This window comes from Carassius auratus, unplaced genomic scaffold (genome assembly GCF_003368295.1).
Source record: "Carassius auratus strain Wakin unplaced genomic scaffold, ASM336829v1 scaf_tig00012724, whole genome shotgun sequence".
In the NCBI taxonomy this organism is placed as follows: Eukaryota; Metazoa; Chordata; class Actinopteri; order Cypriniformes; family Cyprinidae; genus Carassius; species Carassius auratus.
The window spans coordinates 1-21505 of NW_020524320.1; the positions used below are offsets into that span (position 1 = coordinate 1).

Sequence of the window (21505 nt, forward strand, 5' to 3'; positions counted from 1 at the left end):
AGATACAAAGTATTAAATGCTAGTGTCATCCTGAGGGACAGTTCATTGATAACAAAAAGGCTTCAGAGAAACTCTTGGGCTCTATTGATGTGGACCACACCCAATACAAGTTTGGACACACCAAGGTGAGCTCCTGAGTTAATATACCACATGGTGAAACAAAACAAAAAGTTCTCTAATTATAATGAATGACTTGATAATTTGTTATTTGAGTAAAAAACAAATCTTAATGCTACACTACACAATCATAACATCTCTAATGTTATGCCTAATGGTTAGAGAGTCAGATTTGTAAACAAAAGTTGTGGGTTCGAGCCTTGGTACCAGCAGGGATTGCATACAAGATTTTATCCCCAAGCATCCTCTTTGGTGTGACAAAGCTGTTTGAGTTTCCCATTAAACCATGGTTTATCATTGTTGAATGATAAGAATGTCCTGGTAGGAATGCACATATTCTCACAGAAACTGAAGTATGATGAACTGAAGTCTCTGTGAGATCAACCTGATTGGTGGCTTAAACTTTTAAAACATTCCAATCAGTGCAGCTGAAGCAGGCTTGTAAATCCCAGTCTGATTCATAAGTCCATCTTTCTACAGTCCTTATTATAGATTTAGTTGATTTCAGTTTCTCCCTGTGTTCAGAGTGGGATGTGGTATAGAATGATATGCATCCTTTATTTTGGTGTACCAGTGGTCCGCTAAGACATGTAAAATGCTGTCTGATTTTTTTTTTTTTTTTTTTTTTGGCAGTACATTGGAGAGATTTGCTTTATTAATATCTCCAAGAATGATTAAAAGAGAGGCTAAATAACGTTTCAGTTATTTGTTCAAAAAGCTGTTGCAGTGGTGCGCTTATGCATGTCTGGAGTGACGTAAACATTCACAATAATGAACAAGGTTATGAAGACTGCCTTTAAATAGGAGAGCACATCTTCTTTAATCACATCTTCTAGAAAACAACACCAACTTTAATTTATGTAGAAATATATTTCACCACCTTTTGTTTTCCCTGTTAACTCCACAATGCGATCCACTCTGAAAATCTACCTAACAATTCATAAGTAGCAAATTAGGAGTTTGCGGCAAAAGCCATAGTTAATAATTTGTCAGTAGCAAGAACTGGACATTGAGATAAAGTTTGACCAACATTTCAAAAAAATAATTACTAAACACCAAACAAACAAACAAAAACAGCAAAAGAATGGGAGAGCTCCACATCAAGTCAGCCATTTGTGGCACCATCTTGATTACATATATTGATCACATTTCATCCACTCAACATAATCCATTCGTTCCTGGCCAACATTGCTTTGATACCACTATACATTTATCAATTTAAAAAAAAAGTCTTATTAGAAAAAAATCTTATGACCTTAGACAAACACAGGTAGACATCAGTGGAAGCAGCTAATGTTCATCAGATAAAATAATTCAGCAGATGAATATAGAGATAACAATTCTAAGAAAAATAAGTAAATTTGTGTAATGTAAATATTTCTTCAAATATGCACACTTTTGAATGCAATCCTTAACTGAAGATATTCTGTTAAGCTTGTATGTGCCTGCCTGCCTGAGTTTAGTTGACGCGGCACAAAATTGGATGGAGTAGCCCCCTTTCAATTCTCTATGCAGTAAAAAAACCTGTATGCATAACCCAGGTCACATTTATATTGAGGAGGATTACTTGGCTTCTACAACACTGTACCAGTTCAAATGTTCTAAACATTCTTGTAGGTATTCTTCAAAGCTGGTCTGTTGGGTACTCTTGAGGAGATGAGAGATGAGAAACTAGCATCACTGGTTACCATGACTCAGGCTTTGTGCCGTGGATACGTCATGAGGAAAGAGTTTGTCAAAATGATGGAGAGGAGGTAAGATCAACTTACAAAACCTTTGGAACACCACTGTTTTGTACCACAGATTGATAATGATTAATTTACTGATTATAATGTATCACAGAGAATCAATTTATTCCATCCAATACAACATCCGCTCATTCATGAATGTCAAACATTGGCCATGGATGAAGCTCTACTTCAAGATCAAGCCTCTTCTGAAGAGTGCAGAGACTGAGAAAGAGATGGTAGCAATGAAGGAGAATTACGAAAAAATGAAGGAGGATCTGGCAAAGGCATTAGCTAAAAAGAAGGAGCTTGAGGAGAAAATGGTGTCACTTCTTCAGGAAAAAATGACCTTCAGCTGCAAGTAACAGCTGTGAGTATTTCAGCTTTTACTTATCCCTATAATGGATCCTACAGCTATGAACGCAAAGTCATTAAATTATCCATGTGAATGAACAGGAATCTGAAAACCTCTCTGATGCTGAGGAGAGATGTGAAGGGCTCATCAAAAGCAAGATCCAGCTCGAGGCCAAACTCAAAGATACAAACGAGAGACTGGAGGATGAGGAGGAAATCAATGCTGAACTGACTGCCAAGAAGAGAAACTGGAGGATGAATGCTCCGAGCTGAAGAAAGACATCGATGACCTGGAGCTCACCTTGGCAAAAGTGGAGAAGGAGAAACATGCTACAGAAAATAAGGTCATTATTTTTTATTCTATCTTCATACTGCTGATTGTGATTCAGGTTCTTGAGAATGAAAGCAGTAAACAATGCATCCATCTAGGTGAAAAACCTGACAGAGGAGATGGCCTCTCAGGATGAGAGCATCGCCAAGCTGACCAAAGAGAAGAAAGCCCTCCAAGAGGCACACCAGCAGACTCTTGATGACCTTCAGGCAGAGGAAGACAAAGTCAACACTCTGACTAAAGCTAAGACAAAGCTTGAGCAGCAAGTGGACGATGTAAGATGCTTGGAATAGGAATCAGATCATCAATAGAAGCAATTTTTTTGTTTTGTTTTGTTTTTGTTTTATACCAGATTTTAATGCTCTGGTTTCTATCACAATAGCTTGAGGGCTCACTGGAGCAAGAGAAGAAGCTCCGTATGGACCTTGAGAGAGCCAAGAGAAAGCTTGAGGGTGATCTGAAACTTGCCCAGGAGTCCATAATGGACCTGGAGAATGAAAAACAGCAATCAGATGAGAAGATCAAAAAGTGAGTAGATGTCTGCATAATTACACATTTAACAAAAAGTACGTATTTTGCACATTTTACAAAACACTTTTTTAAAAACAGGAAGGACTTTGAGATGAGTCAGCTTCTCAGCAAGATTGAGGATGAACAGTCTTTAGGAGCACAGCTTCAGAAGAAGATCAAAGAACTTCAGGTAACACTAACCCCAATCTTTCTGATGTGAAATGGTGAGGAAGTTGCATAGCTGTGAAAACCAACCAACATTACAAAGATCACTAAAGAACTCCTTGTCTTTCTTTCTTTAGGCCCGTATCGAGGAGCTGGAAGAGGAAATAGAGGCAGAGCGAGCTGCTCGTGCCAAAGTAGAGAAGCAGAGAGCTGATCTCTCCAGGGAACTTGAAGAGATCAGCGAGAGGCTTGAGGAAGCTGGTGGTGCTACTGCTGCTCAGATTGAGATGAACAAGAAGCGTGAAGCTGAATTCCAGAAGTTGCGTCGTGATCTGGAGGAGTCCACCTTGCAGCATGAAGCTACAGCTGCAGCTCTCCGAAAGAAGCAGGCAGACAGTGTGGCTGAACTCGGAGAACAGATCGACAACCTTCAGCGGGTCAAGCAGAAGCTGGAGAAGGAGAAGAGTGAATACAAGATGGAGATTGATGACCTGACAAGCAACATGGAGGCTGTGGCTAAAGCAAAGGTAATGTCATTAGAGAATCAATAAATATAAAAACATCTTTACAAACATCTGCATATAAACCTGTACATTTTAAGGCTAATTTAGAGAAGATGTGCCGAACCCTGGAAGACCAGCTGAGTGAAATCAAGACCAAGAGTGATGAAAATGTTCGTCAGCTGAATGACATGAATGCACAACGTGCAAGACTTCAGACTGAAAATGGTAAGGCATGGCAAATAAGGTATACATGTAATAAAAAAAATTGTAAATTATTAAAAAGTGTCAGTTATTATATTTTATAGTAATATTTCTAATGTGATTTCAAGGTGAATTTAGCCGCCAACTGGAAGAGAAAGAAGCACTTGTTTCACAGCTAACTAGAGGAAAACAGGCTTATACACAGCAAATTGAGGAACTCAAAAGGCATATTGAGGAAGAAGTCAAGGTAGAGTTATACAAAATTCATGAGTTAATTAATTCTGAAAATTAAGTTTCAACAATCTAAATAATTGTAAAGACTGGACTACTGAAAGGCCCAAAATATGTTGCTTTACAGGCCAAGAATGCTCTGGCCCATGCGGTTCAGTCAGCCCGTCATGACTGTGACTTGCTCAGAGAGCAGTATGAGGAGGAGCAGGAGGCCAAAGCTGAACTCCAGCGGGGAATGTCTAAGGCCAACAGTGAGGTGGCTCAATGGAGAACCAAATATGAGACTGATGCAATCCAGCGGACCGAGGAGCTTGAGGAATCCAAGTAATTACAGCAAAGAACAATGTCTCCAGCACACTACATTTAATTTCACAAATATTAGTAAAATTTCATCATTTAATTTCACTCTCTTCAGGAAAAAGCTTGCCCAGCGTCTGCAGGATGCTGAAGAATCCATTGAAGCGGTGAACTCCAAGTGTGCCTCACTGGAAAAGACCAAACAGAGACTGCAGGGTGAAGTAGAGGACCTCATGATTGATGTGGAGAGGGCAAATTCATTGGCTGCCAACCTTGACAAGAAGCAGAGAAACTTTGACAAGGTGAGAAACAAGTGGATAATCTTTACATCTAAAACTTTAAATCTAAAACTGGACTTTGCTAATTAAGGAGCCCCGCACATGACATGCAGGAAAAAATATAAGGCTAAATCGAGTGCACGATTTACTAATTTGTTCCCTCAATGTACTAAAATGTGAATATGATTACTATAGCGTTCCTTCAATTTACTATTGCATTCACTTGATTTATAAAATGTGCGCACGATTTACTAATTCGTTAGTAAAGGGCTCTGTAGCTAATTAAAGAGCCACAAAGATGGGAAATCAAAAATTACCTGTATTACAGTGTATGATGTAGCTGTCCATCAGTGTAAACAATGTGCAAAGTAATTAAACCAAAAAAAGTACACGATTTATAAAGTTATTGGCTTCTAAAGTAAGGAGTCGACTCTGAATCGCTGAAACGAGTCGTTATAGATTTCAAATCCTTTGCCCATCTCTATGTATGTCACTAGGAACAATTTGCATAATAACCTGCCCCACCCCCCCACACAGACGCTCTGGTTGGTGTGAGAGCATCATGTCGAGGATACAGTGTGTTTTTAATTGTAAAGGCAAGTTTGTTTTATTTTCACTGCCAAAGAATGGAGATCAGAATAACCAATGGCTAAAATTCATTTTTACCAGAATACCAGAGCAGTACAACAAATCCCTTTTGTTGTGTTCACAACATTGCACTGATGACTGCTTTTCTAATCTCGGTGAGTACAAGGCGGGATTTTCAAAGCGTTTGGCCATAAAAGAGGGTTCATTACCAACTTTATTTAGACCAACAAGCATCTCCGAATCACAACGCGAGTATGATTATGAAGTTATGTGTTTGTTTTCTCCCAAGCGTCTTATCAGTATGTGTGCTGTCTGCAGCCTTTGTCTGTGCTGATCTTCATTTACAAACACGTCATTAAAATGAAGTGTAACAAGTGCTGCTAACAGATATTCTGTGATAAAGTAATCCATATGAAAACAACGCGATGTCCGTTTTTCACGTCTCCCTTCATTATATCTAATGTGACCACGCCCCCGCGCTGAACGCGCCATTCAGATTCAAACTGAAGCGCGCGGCTTGAATACGCATTGTTTACCATGAAGTTGTGTGCAGAACAACCAATCAAAACTGACTATGTTAGTTGACCAATCAGAACACAGTATGCTACCGAAAGGTGGGGTTTAAGGAAACTGAATCTTTTGAACAGCTTCGCGCGAACTGTTTGGGGATCTCTGAGAATTGAGGTAATTTTAAAATTATATTTTGACAAAATGACAATGTTTTTAACCTTGGATGGATTTAAACCTATTGTACAGGACTTATAAACAGTGATAGGAAGCTTAGAATTTTCATCTTACTGGCTCTTTAACAATGACTACCTTTTTCCTAGGTCCTAGCAGAGTGGAAACAGAAGTATGAGGAAAGCCAGGCTGAACTAGAAGGTGCTCAGAAAGAAGCTCGTTCTCTCAGCACTGAGCTGTTCAAAATGAAGAACTCCTATGAAGAAGCTCTTGATCACCTTGAGACACTGAAGAGGGAGAACAAGAATCTGCAACGTAAATGCCATTTTTTTGTAAACGATTATTTATAAGAGAAAAGCAATATAACCATAATTTTACAATTCTAATTACAATTCTGATTTCTAATTTTAAACCTTTTAGAGGAAATTTCTGACCTTACTGAGCAGCTTGGAGAGACTGGAAAGAGCATTCATGAGTTAGAGAAAGCCAAGAAGACAGTGGAGTCTGAGAAATCAGAGATCCAGACTGCACTTGAAGAAGCTGAGGTGCCATTCCTTTTCTACTATTTTAGCAATGACACTGTTGCTTGAATAATTTAAAACACTGAATATGGAGCGATTCAAAACCTTAAATTATAGAATTCTGCTAAATATTTTCTTCTAAATAACTCATAAATTATTTGATTGCCATGAATCACAGAGGCTATATCATTTTTTGACAATGAAATATGATAGAAATATTTTCCCTTTGCCCTTATAGGGCACCCTGGAGCATGAAGAGTCGAAGATTCTTCGTGTGCAGCTGGAGCTGAACCAGGTGAAGAGTGAGATTGACAGGAAGCTGGCTGAGAAGGATGAGGAGATGGAACAGATCAAGAGGAACAGCCAAAGAGTGATCGACTCCATGCAGAGCACTCTGGACTCTGAGGTCAGGAGCAGAAATGATGCCCTGAGAGTCAAAAAGAAGATGGAGGGAGATCTGAATGAGATGGAGGTCCAGCTGAGTCATGCAAACCGCCAGGCTGCTGAGGCCCAGAAACAGCTCAGGAACGTCCAAGGACAACTCAAGGTATCTCTCTGAAGAATGAGGAATTGAAACGCATATTAAATGTATGATAATATTATACATGAATTAACTGAGAATGACCTGCAACTAACAACTAAAGAACATTGCCACAGGATGCCCAACTGCACCTTGATGAAGCTGTCAGAGGACAGGAGGACATGAAGGAGCAGGTGGCCATGGTGGAGCGCAGGAATAACCTGATGCAAGCAGAGATTGAGGAGCTGAGAGCTGCACTGGAGCAAACAGAGAGAGGCCGCAAAGTGGCGGAGCAGGAGCTGGTGGATGCCAGCGAGCGTGTGGGACTGCTGCACTCACAAGTACAGAAAAACTATACCCTGAGCAAATTAAGTTGACATGAGAGCAGAGTTTAGTTAAATGTAGACTACATAAACTACCTGCTTAAATCCCACAGAATACAAGTCTTATTAACACCAAGAAGAAGCTTGAGGCTGATCTGGTCCAGGTTCAAGGAGAGGTGGATGATGCAGTCCAGGAGGCCAGAAATGCAGAGGAAAAGGCCAAGAAGGCCATCACTGATGTGAGCGCTAAGATTCTGTTTCTCTATTCTAATTTTAACAGTTATTTGACTTTGTTTATCTGCATTTGGTAACAAAGGGAACCTTCATGGAAGGCATTCCTGTCTATATTGGCTAGTTTATTTGAATTGGCTCATATTTCAGGCTGCCATGATGGCTGAGGAGCTGAAGAAGGAGCAGGACACCAGTGCTCACCTGGAGAGGATGAAGAAGAACCTGGAGGTGACTGTCAAAGACCTGCAGCACCGTCTGGATGAAGCTGAGAGTCTTGCCATGAAGGGTGGAAAGAAACAGCTCCAGAAACTGGAGTCCAGGGTAAATTACAAGCTAAACACTGTCTTAGATGAACTGTCTATGGTACAGATTTGAAAGGTGACATCAATCTCTCTCTACTGAAGGTGCGCGAGTTGGAGGCTGAAGTTGAAGCGGAACAGAGACGTGGAGCAGACGCTGTGAAAGGAGTTCGCAAATATGAAAGGAGAGTTAAGGAGCTCACCTACCAGGTAAAACTACACAGGATTTAGAAACTTACATTTCATTATAATTTACATAGGTAAACTAAGACCATCAACAATACTTTTACCCAAAGACTGAGGAAGACAAGAAGAACGTGATCCGACTGCAGGATCTGGTAGACAAGCTGCAGCTGAAAGTGAAGGCCTACAAGCGCCAGGCTGAAGAAGCTGTAAGTTTAATGTCAAATGTCCTAAGTGTGAGGTTTTGATATTTTCTAAACAATACATTTAGTGCCATGAGTGCAATGCACTGAAAGGGGTTGGATATCTGGTGTTATCCTAACAGGAGGAGCAGGCCAACACTCACCTGTCCAGGTACAGGAAGGTGCAGCATGAGCTGGAGGAGGCTCAGGAGCGCGCTGATATCTCTGAGTCCCAGGTCAACAAGCTGAGAGCCAAGAGCCGTGATGCTGGGAAGGTAACAAACGCACATAGTAGTTGTAAAATGTGCTCTGCAAAGCTAGAGTTTTATATGTAACGTTAAAATATTTTTCAACAAAATTTTTATTTTCTGCATTTTCAAGACTAAGGATGAAGAATGAAGAGAAGAAAACGCACCTACAAGCATGCATTTAATATGACGCTGCTGGGTTTTCATGTGTCCAATAAAATGAAATACAGTCTCAATGCTGTCTTCTTTTGTTGATGTTCACCATATGAAACTTCTTTCAAACATTTATATGTATCCATTCAACTGACACTTTTATTCAAGAGGCTTAGCTATTTATCATTAGAACCAACAATATTTCCAGTACAAAATTAGAAAATCCCAAATTCAGTATCTCAGACAATTAGAATATTACATAAGAACAATACAAAGAAAGGATTTTTAGAAATCTTGGCCAACTAAAAAGTATGAACATGAAAAGTATGAGCATGTACAGCACTCAATACTCAGTTGGGTCTCCTTTTGTCTGAATGACTGCAGCAATGCGGCGAGGCATGGAGTGGATCAGTCTGTGGCACAGCTCAGGTGTTATGAGAGCCCATGTTGCTCTGATAGTGGCCTTCAGCTCTTCTGCATTCTTGGGTCTGGCATATCGTAACTTCCTCTTCAAAAAAATATTTTCTATGGGGTTAAGGTCAGGCGAGTTTGCTGGCCAATTAAGAACAGGGATACCATGGTCCTTAAACCAGGTACTGGAAGCTTTGGCACTGTGTGCAGGTGCCCAGTCCTGTTGGAAAATTAAATCTGCATCTCCATAAAGTCGGTCAGCAGCATGAAGCATGAAGTGCTCTAAAACTTCCTGGTATATGGCTGTGTTGACCTTTGACCTCAGAAAACACAGTGGACCAATACCAGCAGATGACATGGCACCCCAAACCATCACTGACTGTAGAAACTTTACACTGGTCCTCAAGCAACGTGGATTGTGTGCCTCTCCTCTCCTCCTCCAGACTCTGGGACCCTGATTTCCAAAGGAAATGCAACATTTACTTTTATCAGAGTTAGGGTTAGGGTTAGGGTTAGGGTTAGGGTCCTTTTTGTCTTTAGCCCAGGCTAGATGCTTCTGATGCTGTCTGTTGTTCAAGAGTGGCTTGACACAAGGAATGCGACAGCTGAAACCCATGTCTTGCATACGTCTGCGCGTAGTGGTCCTTAAAGCACTGATTCCAGTCCACTCTTTGTGCAAGGTGTCAATGGTCGTCTTTTGGACAACTGTCAAGTCAGCAAGTCAGCAATTAGCCCATAATTGTATAGCCTACAGAACTAGACTGAGAGACCATTTAAAGGCCTTTGCAGGTGTTTTGAGTTAATTAGCTGATTACAGTGAGACACCAGGTGCCTTCAATATTGAACCTTTTCACAATATTCAAATTTTCTGAAATACTTAATTTAGAATTTTCCTTAGTTGTCAGTTATAATCATCAAAATTGAAATATATCAGTCTGTGTGTAATGCATTAATATAATATACAAGTTTCACTTTTTGAATGGAATTAGTGAAATAAATCAACTTTTTGACGATATTCTAATTATATGACCAGCACCTGTATATACTTAGGAAAATTGTTTTTACACAGAAGACAAAAACTTTAATTAATTATAAATGTCATGGCTATTTACAGATGTTTAATCAAACATGAACTTCCCCAAAACAAGAAGGTACCTTACCTAGGCTATGCTTATTAATATGGAAACATGGCTATAATCCGGACATATTTTTTACCAGCAAAATTTCCCATCTATCAGAGAAATTAGTTTTAGATTTGTTGCCAAGAACTCAACATTGAAAAATTACCTTAAAAATAAGATCAGTCATTGAGTTGAAGTTTCTTTTTAAGAGACTGTTCAACCTATGAAAAGCCAATTGGAAGGAATACACAGATTTAATGAAAGTGATGTGACAAACAGCGAAGCATGGTGACCCATACTCAGAGTTCATGCTCTGCATTAAACCCAGCCAAAGTGCACACACACAGCAGTGAACACACACCCGGTGCAGTGGGCATCATTTATGCTGCAGTGCCCGGGGAGCAGTTGTCTTAAAGACACTCTTTGTCTTAAAGCAATCAAACAAAGGTGGAGTCAGTGATAGAAATAATAGACCTTCTGTCACAAATTAAGACCGTTTTACAAGTTGCATCAAAAAGGATTCAAGAAAGACTATGCCAAGAGTGTGTCGTAAGAGCTACATTCCCAGAATGTGAAGTGAAATACTATCCAACTCTCAAAGAATATGAAAAAGAATACCTAAAAGATGCCTATGCTGACTTTACCCACAAACTCGGTGACACCATTCTTAAATTAATAAGTGCCCAAAGAAGGGAAACCTGCCAGCATATGATAGAGACCATCAACTTCTCAAAGAACAGCAAAAACCTTGGGCTATTTTTGTCAACTGCAGGTGGCAGATTCTTTTTTATATATTTAGTGCCCAAACCTGGGAACAATCTACTTAGCATTGTTTGGGAGGCAGACACACTCAGTTGGCCACTCTCCACTCACCTTGAAGCAGAATTTCCATTCATCTCGGATCTCTGTCATTAACAAGACATCTTAAGCAGAGACACAAAATTACTGTTGACTGGATACTTTGGTATCATTCTCTGAAATCCCTCCAGACTCCAGAAAGTTTCTTCACAACTTTTACAACCTGCCAATGCAGCTTGTTTTAGTTGCTTGAATTCTGACTTGACTATTTTACTTGTACGAAGATTATATTTTACTCTGAAAATGCTTCTCTCCATACTGGATCAATAATCCAAAGTTGACTGGACATGTCAACTGATTTTATGCTCTTAGAACAGATGTGGTATGATTGCAAACCAGACCATATTCACATAGAAATACATTTGTAGCTTTGTTCATTGTGATCTGAACCATTTGGCCAGAAATCTTAACATCTAAATAAGAATATGGAGCAAATCATATACTCTTCATTACTTAATTTTAAAGGCACACAGTATATTGAAAATCAGTGTACTTACAGAGATTTTGGAGTGATGATAGGTCAGGTAAGTCTTCACTGTGGCCTAGATGAGAGATCTAAACCTCATAAAAAAGAAAAGGAACGGAATTTGTGCTCTGCATTTCACCCACACACGTGTGCACATACAGCAGTGAATAGTGAACAAACACACACCTGGGGAGTCTATGGACGTTTGGTTCTTGCTCAAGGGTCTAAACTCAGTCGTGAGATTGAGGGTGGAAGAGAGCACTAGTCATTCATATCACCCACCTACAATCCCTGCTGGTACCAAGAATCAAACCTGCAACCTTAGGTTACAAGTCTGACTCGTTAACCATTAGATCACAACTGCCCCCTAATACAAACAGAAGAGCTCACTGTGCTATATTTAATGTTTTCTCCATATAAGAACATGCTTTTTATAACTTTGAGAGTCATAATATCACCATGAAACAAGATTAGTATTGCAGTGACCACTGAGCTTTAATTGTCCAATAAAAAATCTGCCAGAGATATTATTTTCCATTTGGAAAATCTCTGGTAATAAATCTTCTAGGTTTTAATGGTCCTGCTAGCCAAACTTCTCAAATTAGTCAAGAAGAAAAATCTCTTCTCACATGCCTGAGATTGAACTAAATATAACATACAGTAAGCTCTTCATGATTCTGTAAAACATTTAAACTAATATGTGAATAACTTTACTTCATGTGCAAACACTGTTACATGACTTTATTTGACTTTGAAGAGGAAAATGTATGTCTGAAAGCAAATGCTGAAACATGCTGAACAAAGGAAAGGTAATTAATGTGTATAAGGTGATCAAGTGGTTGCCCAAAAGGTAAGTTGTATATAACCCTTCAAATATTTTAGTCATCAGATTTGTTGGTCTGGCTGTCACTGCTGAAACTGAAAACTAGTGACAGCTGACTGCTTCTCCACATCCAAACCAAGTTAATCCTCTGTGCCAAGTTCCAATAATTTTAAAGATGATACATTGAAATAAGACTTGCCATCAAATTAAACACTGCAAATAAGCAGGTTCACATAAGAAAAACTACATTCAAACAACAGTACAGCCTAAAAAAAGCATGGATTGTAAAACTGTTTAAACATACATAATCCAAAAAGTACATAATCCAAAAGTCTATGAGTATGTGATTTCTTTAACATGAAAACATTTCAATATTATGAACATTTTGTGTAGAAAATTGTTCTTAGATGAAGTAAACAATATTAACAATTAAAAACCCTGCATCTTAAAGCAAGCCCAAAAAATGAATGGCAACTTGCTGTCTTTCTATTTTCCTCTAGGACAGAGTTACATTACCATAAACCAAGCAGAATTACATGACCAAATCAAGCTGGACAGTTCTGCTGACTGTTCAGTAACAACACTATATAAACGGCACCCTCTGATTGAAGCACAGTGGCCCATTGAAGGTGGGTAAGATATTTGCTTGTAGTTTCAGAAAGCTAAAATTATTGTATTTTTTTCTGAATTTATATATTAGCATATGTAGTCTAACATATGTAGAGAAAAAAAAAACATGCTTTTTTGTTGTTGTTGTTGTTGTTTTCAGAATCCTGAACGTGACAGCTGTTATTTCTCTTTGGGCATTGTACAAGGTAAAGTTTTAATAAAATATTTAAAAAAATTAACTTGCAAAAAATGATTATGATAATGCCATATAAATCTTTTAAATACTAATAATTAATAAATTGACAAACATTTTCATGCACAATTAATTAAAGTAAAAGTCATGGTTAAATGCAGTTAAAAGTTAGACCAAAAAATAAAATGAAACTTCAATTAAAGTTAAAATGTGAACCAAATTAAATCTATCAGCATTGTAATGTCAGTTCCACTCCACAGTGAAGTGCCATCATGGGAGATGCTGAAATGGAGTGTTTCGGCCCGGCGGCTGTTTACCTCCGGAAGCCAGAAAGAGAGAGGATCGAGGCTCAGACTGCCCCTTTTGATGCCAAAACGGCGTTCTTTGTGGTAGATGCAGATGAGATGTACCTGAAGGGTACTCTTGTTAGTAAAGAGGGTGGCAAAGCTACCGTCAAAACTCACAGTGGGAAAGTAAGTATCATGTAATCAAGTATCATATCATATAAAAAATATATATATTTCATATGTTACTGTGATTTAGTCTCCAGTAAAATGTTGTACAAAACTCTCTCATCCTTCTTCTGATTACTGATCAATGTTCATTACAGACTGTCACGGTAAAAGAAGATGAAATCTTCCCCATGAATCCTCCCAAGTTTGACAAAATTGAGGACATGGCCATGATGACCCACCTCAATGAGCCTGCTGTGCTGTATAACCTCAAAGAGCGTTACGCAGCATGGATGATCTATGTAAGTTTAAGTAAATCATGTTTTATTCCTGGTATGGGACGGCAGCCCTGAAAACTGGACTCTCTATCTCTGTTTCAGACCTACTCTGGCTTGTTCTGCGTCACTGTCAATCCCTACAAGTGGCTCCCAGTGTACGACACAGTTGTTGTGGGTGGATACAGAGGCAAAAAGAGGATTGAAGCCCCACCTCACATCTTCTCCATCTCCGACAACGCCTACCAGTTCATGCTCACTGGTAAGTGGATTCTGGAAGTGTGTTAATACACAAGGGTTAAAAAGATGCACTTTACACTAAAAGAAAATAGAAAAAAATGCACTTTACAATAACTACTATGAAGTATAAGTGTATAATTTATTGCCTATAAATTGTACAAATTGTGACAGTGTTTACATATAAGTAAGTTAAATGCAAACAGTATGTATGCCATTTTATTTAAATTACTGTGCAAAAAAAATAATTGTTTATTAAGTCCATATAAAAGTGGACTGAAAATGCTTTAACATATTTGTTTTTGTATGTTTAGTTAACAACTAGCTAGTAAACCATACCTAGCTGAGGTTTTCAACTGATGCAAGAATGCATTAATTGATTTAGTTCTTTATAGGAACCATTATTTTGCATTATTCAAGTAAAGTCACATTTATTTTTATAGCGCTTTATGCATTACAGAGTGTTTAAGAGTAGCCTCACTGAGTTAACCAGGAATAATCCAGAATCAATGTAAATCAAACTACTATATCGAGACAATTACAATTCTGCTGTAAAACAGCTCTAACTGCATAAAAGATGTAACAAACTTTTTCTATATGAACCTATAAAGTAAAATTAGCATATAAAGCATATAAAGATTAGCATATAGCCTATTAATGTATTGACAAATAAAAAAATATATATATAATAGATGAGTTAAGTAAAAATAAGGGCTGACCCCTAATGGTCGACCAACATATTATTAGTTGCAGAAAAAAAAATCAAAGGACTGGTGAGGTCACAGAGTTTGTGACAGACGGATCCTTAACAATTGTTCTATTTGTTAATTCAGTACATCGGGCAGGACATCCAAATGCTCACCTGTCATTCATCAACCTCAAATATGTCTTATAATCTGAAATATGTTAGTAAAAGCAATTTTACATGGCCACTCAATCTGACGTTAACCTTGATTAGTGTGCATTTTTTAAGTGCTCACTGCAGGACAAATGGAAGCGCTGGTGTGTTCATCTGCTCCTAAAATACTCCCTCATTTTTGGTCATACAAAAAAAGAGTAATACTATTTTCAAATCTGTAAAGACTCTACCCTCATTTGTGTGCAATCACAATAACAACAAAACATTGTGCTTTCCCAAAATAATGAAAGCAAACAGGATGCACTTTCTGCTGTCTTGGTCTCTGTGAACTTGCACATCAAAAAAATTATAAATTAACTTAAACTCCAGTGTACACTTGCCAATTCAAATGGAAATGTTTTTTTTTTTCAGATTATATAATCCATATGAAACATGCATACAGGCACATCTACTACTGTGGAGATGACGAGTCAGTGTCACCAAATTCAGCCCTTAAATTGAAAGCAAAGAAAACACTCATTTATCAATATATTATAAAAAATGTTAATGCAGCCTCCTGTTTTTCTCTGTCACATTTTTTATCATTACTTCTGCCGATGTGCTGTGGTAAGCTTTATGTGTTACCTTTGAGCACGTATTAGGCTATGTAGGAAATGAAAGGCTTATAATTATAATTTAAATGGTTTGTTAATAAATGTGTGATTTGTTAACTAATGATTAAAATGAATGACTACTAGTCAACCAGAAAAATCTTAGGGCAGCCCTACTAAAAATACTTTATAAACAGTGCAAACTATTCCGCAAACCCTGATAACATCCCATGGTTTCATTTCAGATCGTGAGAACCAGTCCGTCCTGATTACGTGAGTAAATATTGCTCTGATGGAATAAGCTAAAGCTTTTCAATTTTATATATATAAATTAATTGAAAATGTATTACTAAAACATGATCTTGTATCAATCTCCAGTGGAGAATCTGGTGCAGGAAAGACTGTGAACACAAAACGTGTCATTCAGTACTTTGCAACTGTTGGTGCGATGTCTGGACCAAAGAAGGCAGAGCCAGTCCCTGGAAAAATGCAGGTTAGTAAACACTTATTCTAGACGTGTTATTGACGAAAGTATTTATACCTACTATCTACTGCCCTTCAATTACATTAGGGATCACTGGAGGATCAGATCGTGGCAGCAAACCCTCTGCTGGAGGCTTATGGTAATGCCAAGACTGTGAGGAACGACAATTCATCTCGTTTTGTAAGTTGCACCTATTAATCATTACCGCATTGTACAACATCAGTCACATTTTCAAAACTTCCAAACAGTTGAGCTGATTTCAATCTCTGTAGGGTAAATTCATCAGGATTCACTTTGGCACCACTGGAAAACTGGCCTCAGCTGATATTGAAACTTGTGAGTCAATACTGTTTTAAGCCAAATATTTTATCATTTGGTGACTAACAACAACAAATTAATCAATTGAACTCAATTGAACTTTTTCCACCACTTTTACAGATCTGCTAGAAAAGTCAAGAGTGACATTCCAGCTGTCGGCTGAGAGGAGTTACCACATCTTCTACCAGCTCATGACTGGACACAAGCCAGAGCTGCTCGGTGAGAAATCCACAGGATTGTGTGTTTCAGTTAATTCCTAGTGTAAGAGCACTGTTAACATGCTGCACATCAACTCTTTACAGAGGCCCTGCTCATCACCACCAACCCTTACGACTATCCAATGATCAGCCAGGGTGAAATCACTGTCAAGAGCATCAATGATGTGGAGGAGTTCATTGCTACAGATGTATGTGCACAACTCTGTTTATATTAGTAGTAGTAGAGGTATTTTCAGATTACAAGCAATGTATCTGGCATGAAATTAAAAAGAAGAACAATAGCATGAACTGACGTAAATCTTGCATGACATGCAATATAAACTGCATATTAATGCATTACGTGTTTAATTTGGTCTGTGTAAAAACAGACTGCCATTGACATTCTGGGCTTCACTGCTGATGAGAAAATCAGCATCTACAAGCTAACAGGTGCTGTGATGCATCATGGGAACATGAAGTTCAAACAGAAGCAGAGAGAGGAGCAGGCTGAACCTGATGGCACTGAGGGTAGGTTGTATTATTAACACAAATTAGCATGCTAACATTGACTTCATTGGTGAAAGTGATGCATAAATCTGTACGTCCTCAGTGGCTGATAAAATCGCTTACCTCTTGGGCATCAACTCCGCTGACATGCTGAAAGCTCTGTGCTTCCCCAGAGTGAAGGTCGGGAATGAGATGGTGACCAAAGGCCAGACAGTCCCACAGGTGATCACTTACCTTTCCAATAGATAAATTTGTTCTTGAAAATAAAAGTCTAATATTTGTTACACTGATCTTTGAATTTCTCAGGTGAACAACGCAGTTTCAGCTCTCTGCAAGTCTATCTATGAGAAAATGTTCTTGTGGATGGTCATACGAATCAATGAGATGCTGGACACGAAGCAGCCTAGACAGTTCTTCATTGGTGTGCTGGACATCGCTGGATTTGAGATCTTCGATGTGAGCATCAGTCATTAATGTCTCTGTAAGAATCAAGATATAAAAGATTGCAGTAGGCAGTGAGAACTTGCTTCTGTATGATTATCAGTTCAACAGCTTGGAGCAGCTATGCATCAACTTCACAAATGAGAAACTGCAACAGTTCTTCAACCACCATATGTTCGTTCTGGAGCAAGAGGAATACAAGAAAGAAGGCATTGAATGGGAGTTCATTGACTTTGGTATGGACTTGGCTGCCTGCATTGAGCTCATTGAGAAGGTAAGAGGATATTCTGTAAATTAAATTTACTATTCACACTGTGTCTGTACTTGAGATTGTATATTTCTTCAACAGCCAATGGGCATCTTCTCCATCCTTGAAGAGGAGTGCATGTTCCCCAAGGCAACAGACACAAGCTTCAAAAACAAGCTGCATGATCAGCATCTGGGCAAATGTGCAGCTTTCCAGAAGCCCAAGCCTGCCAAAGGTAAGGCCGAGGCCCACTTCTCTCTGGTGCACTACGCCGGCACTGTGGACTACAACATCGTCGGCTGGCTGGACAAGAACAAGGACCCACTGAACGACTCTGTGGTGCAACTTTACCAAAAGTCATCTCTCAAAGTACTGGCCTTCCTGTATGCCGCTCATGAGCTGCTGAAGGTATGAACATCTTCATTTCCTGAATTCTTCAATATAAATTTTTAATGATATGCCAAAACAGAAGAAAAGATAACTGTATCGTAACACTTCATAAAAAACATAAGTATATCTATGCAAGATGACAGAGCAGTTAATATCTGTCAGTATCAGATATTAATCCATTGAACTAGTTAATATAAAACAATATAAAATCAATAATAATTTATTTCTTTGGACATAAAACAGCTGAGGGTTGGCGGTGGAAAGAAAGGCAAGAAGAAGGGTGGTTCCTTCCAGACGGTGTCTGCACTTTTTAGGGTAAACATAATTCTCTCTTTTAATGAAGGATGTGAATGTCTTCTCTATTAAACACTGGAATAAATGGCATAAACATTTTCACAGGAGAACTGGGTAAGCTGATGACTAACCTGAGGAGCACTCACCCTCACTTTGTGCGCTGCTTGATTCCTAATGAGTCCAAGACTCCAGGTAAAGTTGGATCTCTGAAGACTCAAATGTATGAAAGTTTTGAAAATACTCTGGAACCTTAAAAACATTTGCATTGCAGGTCTGATGGAGAACTTCCTGGTTTATCCACCAGCTCAGGTTGTAATGGTGTGTTGGAGGGTATCAGAATCTGCAGGAAGGGTTTCCCCAGCAGAATCCACTATGGTGACTTCAAGCAGAGGTAAGACACCACGCCTGTTTCGATCTGTTAATTAGAGATAATACACCACCTAATTTTAACCTATAATACAAAATTTTTGGTTTCACCAAAATAAAATCTTACTTTTATGTCCTTCTAGATACAAAGTATTAAATGCTTAGTGTCATCCCTGAGGGACAGTTCATTGACAACAAAAAGGCTTCAGAGAAACTCTTGGCTCTATTGATGTGGACCACACCCAATACAAGTTTGGACACACCAAGGTAAGTTACCCCAGTAAAATATTCTGCACCACCAAAACCAAAAGGAAACTTATTATAATTATGGCATGATAATTTTACTAAATCATTTAAATTAAATCTTAATGGTCCACCACCACAATACATCTAAACATTTTGATGTAGACAAATCTTCTTGAAACTGTTCAGTAGGGGTTTAGGTCAAGGCTTTGTGCCAGTCAAGTTATTCCACACCAGAGTCAACAAAACAATTCTATATGGATCCCCTTTGAGATATTATTTTGCCTCCTCAAACTAAAAGTAATTAATTAGCTAAACTGCCTTTTCTATATAATTAAATTTTAAATGTATTAGAAATAGGTGATATAATGTAACCCAGGTCTCTGTCACTGTACCACAAATTTTATTTTTATTCTTGTAGGTATTCTTCAAAGCTGGGTCTGTTGGGTACTCTTGAGGAGATGAGAGATGAGAAACTAGCATCACTGGTTACCATGACTCAGGCTTTGTGCCGTGGATACGTCATGAGGAAAGAGTTTGTCAAAATGATGGAGAGGAGGTAAGATCAACTTACAAAACCTTTTGGAAACCCACTGTTTTGTACCACAGATTGATAATGATTAATTTACTGATTATAATGTATCACAGAGAATCAATTTATTCCATCCAATACAACATCCGCTCATTCATGAATGTCAAACATTGGCCATGGATGAAGCTCTACTTCAAGATCAAGCCTCTTCTGAAGAGTGCAGAGACTGAGAAAGAGATGGTAGCAATGAAGGAGAATTACGAAAAAATGAAGGAGGATCTGGCAAAGGCATTAGCTAAAAAGAAGGAGCTTGAGGAGAAAATGGGTGTCACTTCTTCAGGAAAAAAATGACCTTCAGCTGCAAGTAACAGCTGTGAGTATTTCAGCTTTTACTGATCCCAATAAGCATCCTACAGCTATGAGCATAAGTCATTAAATATATCCATGTGAATGAACAGGAATCTGAAAACCTCTCTGATGCTGAGGAGAGATGTGAAGGGCTCATCAAAAGCAAGATCCAGCTCGAGGCCAAACTCAAAGATACAAACGAGAGACTGGAGGATGAGGAGGAAATCAATGCTGAACTGACTGCCAAGAAGAGGAAACTGGAGGATGAATGCTCCGAGCTGAAGAAAGACATCGATGACCTGGAGCTCACCTTGGCAAAAGTGGAGAAGGAGAAACATGCTACAGAAAATAAGGTCATTATTTTTTATTCTATCTTCATACTGCTGATTGTGATTCAGGTTCTTGAGAATGAAAGCAGTAAACAATGCATCCATCTAGGTGAAAAACCTGACAGAGGAGATGGCCTCTCAGGATGAGAGCATCGCCAAGCTGACCAAAGAGAAGAAAGCCCTCCAAGAGGCACACCAGCAGACTCTTGATGACCTTCAGGCAGAGGAAGACAAGTCAACACACTGACTAAAGCTAAGACAAAGCTTGAGCAGCAAGTGGACGATGTAAGATGCTTGGAATAGGAATCAGATCATCAATAGAAGCAATTTTTTTGTTTTTTGTTTTGTTTTTGTTTTTTACCAGATTTTAATGCTCTGGTTTCTATCACAATAGCTTGAGGGCTCACTGGAGCAAGAGAAGAAGCTCCGTATGGACCTTGAGAGAGCCAAGAGAAAGCTTGAGGGTGATCTGAAACTTGCCCAGGAGTCCATAATGGACCTGGAGAATGAAAAAAACAGCAATCAGATGAGAAGATTCAAAAAGTGAGTAGATGTCTGCATAATTACAACATTTAACAAAAAGTACGTATTTTGCACATTTTACAAAACACTTTTTTAAAAACAGGAAGGACTTTGAGATGAGTCAGCTTCTCAGCAAGATTGAGGATGAACAGTCTTTAGGAGCACAGCTTCAGAAGAAGATCAAAGAACTTCAGGTAACTAACCCAATCTTTCTGATGTGAAATGGTGAGGAAGTTGCATAGCTGTGAAAACCAACCAACATTACAAAGATCACTAAAGAACTCCTTGTCTTTCTTTCTTTAGGCCCGTATCGAGGAGCTGGAAGAGGAAATAGAGGCAGAGCGAGCTGCTCGTGCCAAAGTAGAGAAGCAGAGAGCTGATCTCTCCAGGGAACTTGAAGAGATCAGCGAGAGGCTTGAGGAAGCTGGTGGTGCTACTGCTGCTCAGATTGAGATGAACAAGAAGCGTGAAGCTGAATTCCAGAAGTTGCGTCGTGATCTGGAGGAGTCCACCTTGCAGCATGAAGCTACAGCTGCAGCTCTCCGAAAGAAGCAGGCAGACAGTGTGGGCTGAACTCGGAGAACAGATCGACAACTTCAGCGGGTCAAGCAGAAGCTGGAGAAGGAGAAGAGTGAATACAAGATGGAGATTGATGACCTGACAAGCAACATGGAGGCTGTGGCTAAAGCAAAGGTAATGTCATTAGAGATCATATTAAATATAAAAACATCTTTACAAACATCTGTTTTA

At 38.8% G+C, this 21505-nt stretch overlaps 1 protein-coding gene and 1 pseudogene across 1 annotated transcript; both read left to right on the forward strand.

Moving 5' to 3' along the window:
• Window positions 1–1734: 1734 nt before the first annotated feature.
• Window positions 1735–8641, forward strand: LOC113073657 (myosin heavy chain, fast skeletal muscle-like; the record flags this gene model as incomplete). Its single annotated transcript, XM_026246481.1, has 22 exons — window positions 1735–1871; window positions 1960–2205; window positions 2301–2352; window positions 2426–2542; window positions 2628–2804; window positions 2912–3057; window positions 3139–3229; window positions 3342–3731; window positions 3806–3932; window positions 4037–4155; window positions 4267–4463; window positions 4555–4738; window positions 6133–6298; window positions 6404–6528; window positions 6743–7051; window positions 7162–7365; window positions 7461–7586; window positions 7729–7899; window positions 7983–8087; window positions 8174–8269; window positions 8386–8517; window positions 8624–8641. Coding segments are annotated over 22 exons (3435 nt in total), but the record flags the coding sequence as incomplete, so codon positions are not given.
• A 4337-nt stretch (window positions 8642–12978) lies between these two features.
• LOC113073658 (myosin heavy chain, fast skeletal muscle-like) lies at window positions 12979–21499 on the forward strand (annotated as a pseudogene).
• The last annotated feature ends 6 nt before the right edge of the window (window positions 21500–21505 follow it).